At 40.9% G+C, this 14,731-nt stretch overlaps 1 protein-coding gene across 2 annotated transcripts in view; it reads right to left on the bottom strand.

The window, feature by feature from the left end:
- The window catches only part of LOC106964583 (glutamate receptor 1-like), a 51,639-nt gene that overhangs the window by 21,176 nt on the left and 15,732 nt on the right, over positions 1–14,731 (bottom strand). For both annotated transcript variants that reach the window (XM_015060185.1, XM_015060184.1), the window contains one exon: positions 1,068–1,307. In XM_015060185.1, the coding sequence (XP_014915671.1) occupies positions 1,068–1,307 (240 nt within the window). The remainder of the gene's footprint in view (positions 1–1,067; positions 1,308–14,731) is intronic.

The raw sequence follows: 14,731 nt of genomic DNA, 5'->3' as shown, positions 1-14,731 counted from the left end.
CATATTACACCTACCTATTTTTATTTTTTTTTAAAGATACAAATCATGCATAAATATTTAGAGTTAACATATGGAACCATGAGGAAAATGCATAAACAAACAAGACAAATTGAAGTAAATTGGGTTTTTCTTCAGGGCTTAAAATAACTCTGTAGGAATGGTGACTGCAGCGTAGTATCCAGGCAACTGAGGACCACTGATATGGATTTCACCCGCTTCATCCCACAACTCAGATACACAGAGGTGACCCTGGACACGCACGCACGCACGAATGCACGCACGATATCTGCCATTTCTTGAATAGATAATAAAGTAGCCTGTGGAAAATAGTCCCCCCCCAAAAAAAATATAAAAATATATATATATATATTTTAAATCAGGAACAGTTAAAACCAGACTTCAGTCTAAACGGAGGTAGACGTCTGTGAAATCGCTGGCTTCTAATAACTTTCTTATTTTTGCTCCAACAAGAAGTCAAACATACGAGTGCACAGGAGTCCTGCATGCTCTACACGTCAGCATCAGCTAAAAAGCACATATGGATATGCACTTGTATGTAAAGTGGGTGTTATTTTCCGTTGCAAAAAGCAGCAGGAAGCAACCGCGGTCATGCTCTGAAAACCCGCAACACCTGGGACAGATGGCACGGCATAAGGTAAAGCTTTTTGGCTGTACAGAAGAAGGCTGACAGGTGCTCGGGCTAATTTCTGTCTGCCTTTACAGGAGTTTCATTAAAATGGTCGAACTGAATGTTAATACCATTTTTTTACAGTTAGAGGAGGCACAGAGGCACAAGTTACAGCTGGTGACAGATTGGTAAAAAGACTAATATTTTGTTCTGTTACCTACTTTTATATGCAAGTCATTGCAGGTTGGTGTTTCTTTTTTAAGTCTGTCTGTGAAAAGACGACTTCTGTCGCCATGGTGATGTGACACACAGTCTTCTCAAATATTTTAGAGAACAACACACACACACACACACACACACCAAATGCTCAAACTAGCTACACAATCACCTTCTCTGGAAATGACCAAACCTCATCAACACAGTGTGAAAACAGACCTACCTGAGTCGGAGCTGTACATGTAGACGAACTTGTTCCACCCGTAGTGCTCGATGACTCCCACCAGAGCGTCCTGGAGTTCAGGCCTCAACTGGATGACAAACTGGTTAGCGGTCTCGATGGGGAAGGACGGCGTGACGAAGCAGACATGCAGCGCGCCGCAGAACGACATGAGCATGTTTACAGTCTTCCTGTCGTAGAGGCCAATGATGGCGTACACACCTTTGGAGAACTGGGAGCAAACTGGAAAGGACAAAACAGAAAGTAAGAAAATTTGGGCTTAGGAAAACGGCAAGATCAACAGTAAATAAGGGACTCTTGGCTGGACAACAAGCTATTCCGCAGGCTGTGGGAACAAGTGTGGCTCCTACAGTTCATAAAAAATATTTTCTCAAATAAATGTTTGGTTTTTTTTTACGCAGCGAAAAAAAAAAAAACTGACTGCAAATAATCAATCGGAATAGCTGCATGTAGGCTTTTAGCTTCACTGCTGTGTGATTTCACAGCGGTTATTCTCCGACAACCTGATTTAAAGTGGAAACTGCTGGAATATTATAATTGCAGGAACTTCCTTCTCTTTCTGTTCAGTCAGAGAAGATTTCTGTTCGCCCAGAAAGTGCCAGCAAGAGACATTTTCCATCTGATTTCTAAGTGTTTCGATGTACATAGAAGATTTTAAAGATCAGCAAACCAAGGATTAGATGTCTAAAGAAAGATGGAGTGAAGTGACGAAGGATACCTCTAAATGCTGTTGGTAACTGGTTGTTTTATTTATTTTGTTGTTGTTGTTTTGGTTTTTTTTGATGATACAGACAAACAGAAAGCCGAGTGACATAAAGAAACCTAAACTATTCATTTCTGAAATACTGTTATGTTAAAATCCTTTTTATTATGAAGGGTCTTGTTCATGAAACATTAAATAAATTCCATCAGCATTAACGAGCACCGACACAACAAAAAAAAAATGTTTTCATTAATTATTCAGATCAAACAATCCTGACGGACTTTGCAAATTGTATTACCTTGCTCAGATTTGTCGCCCTTCTTTAACGTCACTTTTGATGATTTAACTACAGCTCTAAACTGCATTTCTGATTAAATGTTACAGAGTTCAGATAAAATACCAAAAACTAACAATTAGCCAATCAGATTGCAGACATGTGCAGGTTTTCTTTCCCCGCATTTATTAAAAACAATCTACAGATCAAAACAATACATGTGTGGGGAAATCCATAACACAGAGGCCTAATTGAATTAGACTGAGCTCAAGAGTCAAATCCAATCAGGTATACTAAAAAAGATAAATAAAAAATTAGAATTGGTGGACAAAAAAAACAGGAACAAAAGAGAGACAAAAAGAGATTGTCATCTTTCTCTCGGGCGTTTTGAAGTCTCCCAATTAAAATCATGTTTATGCACCACTAGTGTGGCTCTTGGCTTCAGTGGAGGAGGTGAGGAGCAGAGAGGTTAATCAATGCATCCCCAGGGTTCCATTGACATTTTCCTAGCTGCAGGAGGTGGTTTTCATCTCTCGTTCGCTTTTCTCCCTCCGTCTCACATTTCTTCTCCTTTCTTTCTCTCTTTCTTTCTCCAAATCACTCTCTTTGTGCCACGTGGCGTTTTCTCCGCACCCCGGTACGTCTTAAAATGCCAAATTGATGTTAATAGCTTTCTTTTCTTGTAAGGTATGTCCTTTCGGCGGAACATAATCTCGCTGCGCTCGTGCGGTCTGGCCCGGACTATTTTCTGCTGAGGTGATGGGTGGGCCTCACTTATCTCAGTATTTACCAAACAGATTGAAATTCCTGCCTGGACCCGCGCAAAGGCCAGCCTGCTGCTCGGAGCTGAAGCGGCGACAGAGAGAGAGAGAGAGAGAGAGAGAGAGAGAGAGAGAGAGAGAGGATGGCCGAGACCCAAAACGCCTAACCTGTCACAGACCTGCCCCCTCCAGGCAGGCACGTGTGTGTGACGGAGATACAGGGAGAGAGGGAGAGAAAAAAAAATAATAATCAGCGCTATCACATAAAAATACATGCCCACACACACAAACACACACACACACATGCAGCCCGAAGTGCTCCAAAAGCCTGGTGAGTCACCCTACTTAAAGCAGCCCTGAAATAGACATTTTGCGCCTCGCCACACTGACTCAGTAACAGAACTATCTTCCCTTCATGGTCTGCACATGCTCTCACTCGTAAATGGATGCTTTTTGATCCGCTGCCTTCCACAAGCGTGCGTTACAATTTTCCAGGGCCGATTTCAGAGGTGTCCTCCGCGTTCTGCCTGGATGAAAGGTAATGAGAGCTTGTTTGACTTTTCGCGCGGTGTCCCATTACTCTGCCCGGGAGCAGGTTAACATGTTTCACTGAGCATAAGTCGTTTCTCATACCTGCAAAATGAAAAATAAAAAAAATAAAAATAAAAAAAATAAATAAAAATGTAGCCATGTGGCAAAGGGCCCCTTTCTCTGAGCTGGCAGGCCAAACATGTGTTTGTCTGCTGCGCATAAGAAAGACATAGACCATCAGTGAGACCAGGCAGCCAAAGATAACCTAGCAGGATAGATCAGCAACATAGCCAGTGTGTGTGTGAGTGTGTGTGTGTGTGTGTGTGTGTGTGTGTGTGTGTGTGTGTGTGTGAGAGCGGCTTGTTAGTCGCTACTCCACATGTGCGGTGACATTTGAGTCGGGCCCGAAACAACTCAAGTGATCTCGAAGACCCCAGCAACACCTGTCTGCCCTGGCATCCCTGATCACCTCACCACGGTTACAGCTGCCACGGCGGCAGGACCGAGGCTGCCATGAGCAACGCTCGGTTCCTCTGGCAGGGATTACAGTGGCTCCAGAGCTTTTGGGAGATGGGCTGGGAATTGCGACTGTTTGGACATTTTGTCATAATTAGCCTTCCCCTCCCTGAAGGATTTAGCAAATTTGCAGGGACAAAAAAAAAAAAAGAAAAAAAAAGAAGAAGAAACCCTCGCTCGGCTTTGAATAACCCGCGGATATTTTTAGGGCGATAACGGAAGATCTCCAGTTCAATTTGCATTTACATTCCAAACAAGTAAGCGATAATACCCATTAAGCACCCATCACAGCTATTATGGTGGGAAGATATAAACCAGAGGCAAAGTTATGGTGGCTCAAATTTAAAAGCTTTTTATGCTCCTTTTTATTGCCTCTTTTTACAAATGTCCCCTGGCTTCAGCTGTTTATATGCAGCACTAAGCTAGTCTGTTGAGAAGAAAAGCTTGGGCTCTTTTACTCATTTGGGCAAGAGGAAGCGACACTAATGAACAATCAGACAATCAGACAGAGAGGCGCAGAGAAAAGGCTTACGAACGGCCCTTTCATCCGATAAGTCACTGCTTAGTCGTACAATTTCCTCAGCTCCATCTTTACCAAATTCAGGGATAAAGTTGTGACCGCTTGCCCAAACATTGTTGCCAACAGATCAGGTTGGAATCAAGGCTGAATCCCTGGATTCATCTGGTAGAGACGCGCACCAAAAGACTTTCAGATGTAATTGGATGATTCCACATGTGAACTCAACATGATTTTACCTCTTGAAACGGTGTTGAAAACACTTCATATCGGCCATGTTATATATCGAAGTTTGTGACCAAACGTGAAAAGTTTTAAATGCTTTTGTAAATTATTGTAAGGGTTTACTTTCCAAACTAAGGGACTCTAGCATTCCTACACGTGTGAAAACTCCAGACTGGTCAAGGAAGTTTCCACTTCCACAAAATCCACGTTCTGTCTGCCTTCATTAACATATAACCACGAAAAAGATCAAATGAGCAAAATCAAGCAAAATCGTTGGCTGTGGGGACATCTCCCTGCAGCCAACGAATCAAAAGAAGAACTCAGTTTTCTTCCATCCATTTTCTTTACACCCTTGTCCCTTAGTGGGGTCAGGAGGTGCTGGTGCCCATCTTCAGCTAACGTTCCGGGCGAGAGGTGGGGTCACCCTGGACAGGTCGCCAGTCTGTCGCAGGGCAACACAGAGACACACAACCATGCACACTCACAACTAGGGGCAATTTGGAGAGGCCAATTAACCTGACAGTCATGTTTTTGGACTGCGGGAGGAAACCGGAGTACCGGGAGAAAGCCTACACATGCACAGGGAAAACATGCAAACTCCATGCAGCCGTCTTGCTGCAAGGCAACAGCTCTCCCAACTGTGCCGCTGTGCAGCCCAGTTTGCAGTTTGCACTGTGCAGTTTTCTTTTCTTTCTTTTACAATCACCTACATTGAGAGTCAGGAGGACAGCTCTCTGGGATCTGTGCTTTCACTTTCTAAACTTTTTTCTCTGTGAACAAACAAGTTAATTTACATTTGTTGTGGACAAAGTGTTTTGGGCTGCAGGACATAAAAAATAAATAAATAAAAAATAACAACTAAAATCCCAAAGGGAGTGATACTCGCACAACAGGAGGAGCTGTCAGAAACAACTCATGCAACTCAAGTCTTCCCTGTTCTGTTTCCTGTGCCCGGCAGCTGTTCCTCTGCTTAGCATGAGCCAAATATCAAATGACAGACGTGTCTGTGCCGGCTGCACAAAGAGGGCATGTTTGTGACAGTTTCTCCTGCATCCAAATTTCTGGATGATGGGATAGCTCACAAATGGAAGCTGTTGAGCAATGCCGAATCCCTTCGTATTTACTTATAAATATTTAACCGCAGAATTTAAGTTTGACGTGACAAGTAAACAAACATTGCATCAAACAGCATTTTAATTCACAACGGATGAATAGAAAATATGTCCGACAGACGCCTGACAGTTAAAAAAAATATATACGTTTTTAAAAAGTCTTTATCCAAAGATCCCTTACGTAACAGCTATTTCGTATTTATTTGAACACACTTTAATATTTACCAAATATCCCGAAAACAGATGAGGAAGCCTGTTTCAAGGTGTCCTTGAATGAGGCACCTGCCTTCCAGCTGCTCCGCTGGAGCTGCTTGGTAACCTGTGCATCAGGCATCACACGTGTTTTCATTTCAGAAACTCAGCTTGCTTAAAATCTAAAAAAAAAAAATAACTAAATACAACAGAGGTATGCAACATGTTATTTTTTTCATGTTTAATAGAGTAAATATGAACACATTTGTGAAAGAACTTACCGACAAGAAGTATCTGAAAGACATAAATGGAGCTAAAGCATCTTTTTTTTTTTTAACTTATACTTTTTTAAAAGTCAGACAGTAGGAGTTTAACATTTTGAATCTATTACTTCCTGTTGGTTTTCCTGTCATGAAGGATGACTATTTAACCAAAGCATACGTGTGTCCATCTTTACATATCAGACAACGGCTACAAGACAATATAGCATGTTGCCAAAATGTGACCGACTCTACAATCAAAGGAGTAACTATAAAGTTTAAAAATCCTTGAATTCCAACAAGGAGGAGGATGAAATAGAAAGCAGGAATCAAATTTAACTATCTCTGTGCCAACTGGTTGGTTGAGTACCAAGGAATATCAAATAATTCAATTCTCTGTATACAGTTTAACTGTCTACTTGATCAAATACTGAGGTTTTTTTTTAATCTATAAAATAACGCTCTAGGTGAAGTGAAATGTGGGACGAATATGGAGGAAAGCAGATGTAGAAAATCTCGTCAAACTGCTCCACGTCATGGACTCTTTGAAACACTAGCATGTTTTACGTAAACATACGGTGGGCTCTGCCAGAGAAGTAAAACCCCGTTGGCGATTTTGTCTTTCGAAAGAATAATGATCCGAAATATACGGGCAAACGGAGAGAGAGAGAAAGCAGCTCAGGCATAACATCAACCTTCTTGGCCGGATCTATACTACATAAAACTTGATCCAGTGAGCTACAGAGAACAGCACAAAGGAGGAAAAAAAACCTCTAGGCAAACTACAGAGGAAAAGTCTTTCTCTTGGTTTATGTTCCCTGTGGTACCGATGGGATTTCACTGCAGCAGGATGTTCGTCCTCAGGGAGCTTACTGATTTGTGCTTCAAAGGTCAATCATCCTGAAAAAGGCCTTTTTATGGGGTAAAGTCTCCAACCAAGGTCTGCTAAAGTGACACTAATTTATCCCACCTATCTATTGTATTAAATCTTTTTTTTTTTAATGTTTTTATTTTATTATAAAATTTAAAAAAAATATATCCTTGTTTGCCTGTGTTGAGAAACTACAGATGTTTCTCCAGGAGATGGCTTGACAAATACAGAAAACATTTGCTGCCCAAATTTAGCCCAGTTCTCGTCACTACTGCCTGATGCTATTTAGATCGAGTCAGACTGAATATGTAAAAATCCTTTCAATAACTTAGAATATCATTGAAAAGTTCAATTATTCCAGGAGCTTGTGACTTAGAGGAACACATTTCATAGATTAATTGCACACAAACAGAAGTTTGAAGACCTTTACTTCTGTTCATTATGATGATTTTCCACTTACAATTAATGAAAACATGACATTTAAAATTAGAATATTACGTCCAACTAATAAAAGGGCCATTTTAAAAACATAACTGGGCTTAATTGAAGAGTGTTTAATACCTGCTTAAAGGTTGTTGTTTTTTTATCTTAATCTGATAAATGAGACTCCTGGGTATGCATGTACTAATTTATTGGATATGATTGTACATTATGCCTCGATTTTGCAGCTCCAGTCATGCTTAAAATGTCAATTATTAACCAACAATGCCAGATCCCTCAGCAGCTGCAAAGTGTGAAGCCAAATGTGCTTTTAATCTACAGATATCTGAACAAACTACTGGAGAAAATCTAAAGAATTCATTCATGGTAACTGTTTTTGCTCTTGCTTTCTATTTGTCATTTACGTGGTACTCAGACGTCCTTAGATAATATGTTATCTTGAAGGCAGCATATCCATTCATCCATTTTCTGTAATAGCTTCATCCTGCTCAGCATCACAGGAGGCTGGAGTCTATCCCAGTAGCCAACAAGCAAGTAGCGGGATTCACCATGAACAGGTCGCACCGTCGGTTGCAGGGCTGAAGGCAGCATATGTTGCTCTAAAAATCACAATATGGCGTTTAGTATGAATGCAGCCATTACAATATGTTGATTCTGCCAACGTAAAGGAGCCCATGCTAATAAAACCCTCAGTTTTTTAGTTTTGNGCGGTGACATTTGAGTCGGGCCCGAAACAACTCAAGTGATCTCGAAGACCCCAGCAACACCTGTCTGCCCTGGCATCCCTGATCACCTCACCACGGTTACAGCTGCCACGGCGGCAGGACCGAGGCTGCCATGAGCAACGCTCGGTTCCTCTGGCAGGGATTACAGTGGCTCCAGAGCTTTTGGGAGATGGGCTGGGAATTGCGACTGTTTGGACATTTTGTCATAATTAGCCTTCCCCTCCCTGAAGGATTTAGCAAATTTGCAGGGACAAAAAAAAAAAAAGAAAAAAAAAGAAGAAGAAACCCTCGCTCGGCTTTGAATAACCCGCGGATATTTTTAGGGCGATAACGGAAGATCTCCAGTTCAATTTGCATTTACATTCCAAACAAGTAAGCGATAATACCCATTAAGCACCCATCACAGCTATTATGGTGGGAAGATATAAACCAGAGGCAAAGTTATGGTGGCTCAAATTTAAAAGCTTTTTATGCTCCTTTTTATTGCCTCTTTTTACAAATGTCCCCTGGCTTCAGCTGTTTATATGCAGCACTAAGCTAGTCTGTTGAGAAGAAAAGCTTGGGCTCTTTTACTCATTTGGGCAAGAGGAAGCGACACTAATGAACAATCAGACAATCAGACAGAGAGGCGCAGAGAAAAGGCTTACGAACGGCCCTTTCATCCGATAAGTCACTGCTTAGTCGTACAATTTCCTCAGCTCCATCTTTACCAAATTCAGGGATAAAGTTGTGACCGCTTGCCCAAACATTGTTGCCAACAGATCAGGTTGGAATCAAGGCTGAATCCCTGGATTCATCTGGTAGAGACGCGCACCAAAAGACTTTCAGATGTAATTGGATGATTCCACATGTGAACTCAACATGATTTTACCTCTTGAAACGGTGTTGAAAACACTTCATATCGGCCATGTTATATATCGAAGTTTGTGACCAAACGTGAAAAGTTTTAAATGCTTTTGTAAATTATTGTAAGGGTTTACTTTCCAAACTAAGGGACTCTAGCATTCCTACACGTGTGAAAACTCCAGACTGGTCAAGGAAGTTTCCACTTCCACAAAATCCACGTTCTGTCTGCCTTCATTAACATATAACCACGAAAAAGATCAAATGAGCAAAATCAAGCAAAATCGTTGGCTGTGGGGACATCTCCCTGCAGCCAACGAATCAAAAGAAGAACTCAGTTTTCTTCCATCCATTTTCTTTACACCCTTGTCCCTTAGTGGGGTCAGGAGGTGCTGGTGCCCATCTTCAGCTAACGTTCCGGGCGAGAGGTGGGGTCACCCTGGACAGGTCGCCAGTCTGTCGCAGGGCAACACAGAGACACACAACCATGCACACTCACAACTAGGGGCAATTTGGAGAGGCCAATTAACCTGACAGTCATGTTTTTGGACTGCGGGAGGAAACCGGAGTACCGGGAGAAAGCCTACACATGCACAGGGAAAACATGCAAACTCCATGCAGCCGTCTTGCTGCAAGGCAACAGCTCTCCCAACTGTGCCGCTGTGCAGCCCAGTTTGCAGTTTGCACTGTGCAGTTTTCTTTTCTTTCTTTTACAATCACCTACATTGAGAGTCAGGAGGACAGCTCTCTGGGATCTGTGCTTTCACTTTCTAAACTTTTTTCTCTGTGAACAAACAAGTTAATTTACATTTGTTGTGGACAAAGTGTTTTGGGCTGCAGGACATAAAAAATAAATAAATAAAAAATAACAACTAAAATCCCAAAGGGAGTGATACTCGCACAACAGGAGGAGCTGTCAGAAACAACTCATGCAACTCAAGTCTTCCCTGTTCTGTTTCCTGTGCCCGGCAGCTGTTCCTCTGCTTAGCATGAGCCAAATATCAAATGACAGACGTGTCTGTGCCGGCTGCACAAAGAGGGCATGTTTGTGACAGTTTCTCCTGCATCCAAATTTCTGGATGATGGGATAGCTCACAAATGGAAGCTGTTGAGCAATGCCGAATCCCTTCGTATTTACTTATAAATATTTAACCGCAGAATTTAAGTTTGACGTGACAAGTAAACAAACATTGCATCAAACAGCATTTTAATTCACAACGGATGAATAGAAAATATGTCCGACAGACGCCTGACAGTTAAAAAAAATATATACGTTTTTAAAAAGTCTTTATCCAAAGATCCCTTACGTAACAGCTATTTCGTATTTATTTGAACACACTTTAATATTTACCAAATATCCCGAAAACAGATGAGGAAGCCTGTTTCAAGGTGTCCTTGAATGAGGCACCTGCCTTCCAGCTGCTCCGCTGGAGCTGCTTGGTAACCTGTGCATCAGGCATCACACGTGTTTTCATTTCAGAAACTCAGCTTGCTTAAAATCTAAAAAAAAAAATAACTAAATACAACAGAGGTATGCAACATGTTATTTTTTTCATGTTTAATAGAGTAAATATGAACACATTTGTGAAAGAACTTACCGACAAGAAGTATCTGAAAGACATAAATGGAGCTAAAGCATCTTTTTTTTTTTTAACTTATACTTTTTTAAAAGTCAGACAGTAGGAGTTTAACATTTTGAATCTATTACTTCCTGTTGGTTTTCCTGTCATGAAGGATGACTATTTAACCAAAGCATACGTGTGTCCATCTTTACATATCAGACAACGGCTACAAGACAATATAGCATGTTGCCAAAATGTGACCGACTCTACAATCAAAGGAGTAACTATAAAGTTTAAAAATCCTTGAATTCCAACAAGGAGGAGGATGAAATAGAAAGCAGGAATCAAATTTAACTATCTCTGTGCCAACTGGTTGGTTGAGTACCAAGGAATATCAAATAATTCAATTCTCTGTATACAGTTTAACTGTCTACTTGATCAAATACTGAGGTTTTTTTTTAATCTATAAAATAACGCTCTAGGTGAAGTGAAATGTGGGACGAATATGGAGGAAAGCAGATGTAGAAAATCTCGTCAAACTGCTCCACGTCATGGACTCTTTGAAACACTAGCATGTTTTACGTAAACATACGGTGGGCTCTGCCAGAGAAGTAAAACCCCGTTGGCGATTTTGTCTTTCGAAAGAATAATGATCCGAAATATACGGGCAAACGGAGAGAGAGAGAAAGCAGCTCAGGCATAACATCAACCTTCTTGGCCGGATCTATACTACATAAAACTTGATCCAGTGAGCTACAGAGAACAGCACAAAGGAGGAAAAAAAACCTCTAGGCAAACTACAGAGGAAAAGTCTTTCTCTTGGTTTATGTTCCCTGTGGTACCGATGGGATTTCACTGCAGCAGGATGTTCGTCCTCAGGGAGCTTACTGATTTGTGCTTCAAAGGTCAATCATCCTGAAAAAGGCCTTTTTATGGGGTAAAGTCTCCAACCAAGGTCTGCTAAAGTGACACTAATTTATCCCACCTATCTATTGTATTAAATCTTTTTTTTTTTAATGTTTTTATTTTATTATAAAATTTAAAAAAAATATATCCTTGTTTGCCTGTGTTGAGAAACTACAGATGTTTCTCCAGGAGATGGCTTGACAAATACAGAAAACATTTGCTGCCCAAATTTAGCCCAGTTCTCGTCACTACTGCCTGATGCTATTTAGATCGAGTCAGACTGAATATGTAAAAATCCTTTCAATAACTTAGAATATCATTGAAAAGTTCAATTATTCCAGGAGCTTGTGACTTAGAGGAACACATTTCATAGATTAATTGCACACAAACAGAAGTTTGAAGACCTTTACTTCTGTTCATTATGATGATTTTCCACTTACAATTAATGAAAACATGACATTTAAAATTAGAATATTACGTCCAACTAATAAAAGGGCCATTTTAAAAACATAACTGGGCTTAATTGAAGAGTGTTTAATACCTGCTTAAAGGTTGTTGTTTTTTTATCTTAATCTGATAAATGAGACTCCTGGGTATGCATGTACTAATTTATTGGATATGATTGTACATTATGCCTCGATTTTGCAGCTCCAGTCATGCTTAAAATGTCAATTATTAACCAACAATGCCAGATCCCTCAGCAGCTGCAAAGTGTGAAGCCAAATGTGCTTTTAATCTACAGATATCTGAACAAACTACTGGAGAAAATCTAAAGAATTCATTCATGGTAACTGTTTTTGCTCTTGCTTTCTATTTGTCATTTACGTGGTACTCAGACGTCCTTAGATAATATGTTATCTTGAAGGCAGCATATCCATTCATCCATTTTCTGTAATAGCTTCATCCTGCTCAGCATCACAGGAGGCTGGAGTCTATCCCAGTAGCCAACAAGCAAGTAGCGGGATTCACCATGAACAGGTCGCACCGTCGGTTGCAGGGCTGAAGGCAGCATATGTTGCTCTAAAAATCACAATATGGCGTTTAGTATGAATGCAGCCATTACAATATGTTGATTCTGCCAACGTAAAGGAGCCCATGCTAATAAAACCCTCAGTTTTTTAGTTTTGCTTGGTGGTGTTGTTCTGTATAGGCTTTGTTTAATGGAAAGCAACATTTATTTCCTTAAAGCCATCTGAAACTGATATTTATCCAACCTAAACCAATATTTCTATTATGTCAAAGTTAAAATTGCTGTATGTAAATTTAAAAAAAAAAAATCCTTTTTTTTTTTTTACATTTTTGTTAAAAGTATGAGACAATTAATCTGTGAAAAGATTGTGATCTTCCACTTCCTCCCTTGTGCTACTACTAGTGTCTCAAACAACTAAGTCAAAACGACCAATCCGAGCTAGGAGGAGAGTCTTAGTGCTGTCAGTCAGTCTTGTGTAAGCGCTGCTAAACATGCCTTTGGCATGTTTAGCAGCAACTGTTTATCCACCATCGTTGGTGGCCACACTAACTAGCCTGAGCATTCATGGCAGGCTCCTTCGTGGTGAACCAGGTGTAGTGTAGCAAAGATAAAGGAGGAGAGTGTAAGCAGCGTGTACACGAGAATGATTGACAGTGCTAAGGCCCTCCTCTTGGCTTTGATTTTTTTTCTGACGACGTTCTGCAGATCACAGCAAGCTGGTTCAAAGCGAGGGTTTTTGCATATGTTATCCGTTTCACATTACACTGTGACGACGTAGTGACAGTTTTAACAAATACGTAAAATAACATATATTTTTTTTATAAAAAGCACATACTGCATCTTTAATCTTTAGCAAAGTTAGAAACTAAAAGAGGAAAAGTCTTTCACAGGCTTTATGATACAATGACAAAACAATCACAGGGCAGCGTATTAGAAATGAGGTTTGTTAAATACTGAACACAATGTTATTTCGAGTTGTCATTACATTGTTGGTATTTTTGTCAATATTCAGTCTGAAATGAAAATACTGCATTAATTTATACACTATGTACCTGTGTAGAGTGCTATTATTAGGTCTTTTTCTTCTTAATTACAAAAACACAAACTCTAAACACAATTTAATTGAATGCGGCTTTACGTTCTTTTTATGGCTGATTAGTGGAGTAAATATCCTCCTTGGCCATTTTCTTCTTTTAAAATGGCGATGGGAGCAGAACCATTACCGTCACATCAGGCAGTAATGTACACCATCTCCAAAAGGGTGAAAGGTCACTCAATCAACCGCAGAGCACATTGATAGGAGATAAACACAAGTGACAACAGACACTGCAAGACGGTACTACTGTCCTCCACTCAGCCACCCATGGCTAATAACTGCCAGATAATGCGTGTAATAAAAAACAGAGAGCATGTTGCGGCCCCACGGGCCCCATCTATCTTCTGCAGAGCTAATCAGCAATGGAAATGAAAGGCTGAGCAAAAGAAGTCACTAACTGGTTCACTCATTACCTACACACATGTCAAAGAAAGCAGAGCTATGTCTTACTATGAGGGTACAGATGCTCCATGCACATCGGACACACACTCACACACAAACACACACACACACACACACACACACACACAGCTTGTGCTTGTAAAGAATCCCCCAGGTGATGGGTGGGGGTGGCCCAGTCCGTGGGCCCCGCCAACACAGCATGAGTCATGCATCGCAATCAATCTCCTTCTGTGCAGAGAACAGGGAACCGGGGGACGGAAATGCAACTCCGACCAGGATCTGCATGACAGTCTGCAGACACGACCGAGTGGGAGGGTTTCACTTTATGAGCAGTTTTTTCTCTGGGATCTCCTGCAAAAGGTTTAGAAATTTGTTCTCAGAAAAGGGAGGAGAAGAAGAAGAAGAAAAAAAAGATTCATGCCAACTAGCACCTCCAGGGATAATGTGTCAATGTAGCGGAAAGAGATTATTTCATCCATGCAGACTCCATCAAGTGAGTCCAGGTAGTGAGTCGGGAGACTTTTTGAAGATGTTGAGGAGGGTGGATGTTAGGGGGGAGAGGGCTCTAGGTTTTGCCTCACTGCCTTCCCATCTTTCTAATGTACCCACATGCCCCTTAGACTGCTGCGCTCCAGCGAAGGGTGCTTGCTGTTCCCTGGCAGAGACAGCTTGAGTAAGATATACTGCCTGTGCAAGAAAAATAAAACAGGATTTGTGCCACTGTTTGTGGTGTTTTGCG

Source organism: Poecilia latipinna, unplaced genomic scaffold, assembly GCF_001443285.1.
Source record: "Poecilia latipinna isolate Pla-1442-1.1 unplaced genomic scaffold, P_latipinna-1.0 Scaffold1692, whole genome shotgun sequence".
Classification (NCBI taxonomy): Eukaryota; Metazoa; Chordata; class Actinopteri; order Cyprinodontiformes; family Poeciliidae; genus Poecilia; species Poecilia latipinna.
Note: the sequence above shows the minus strand (reverse complement) of the source record. Positions and strands in the feature narration are given on the sequence as shown.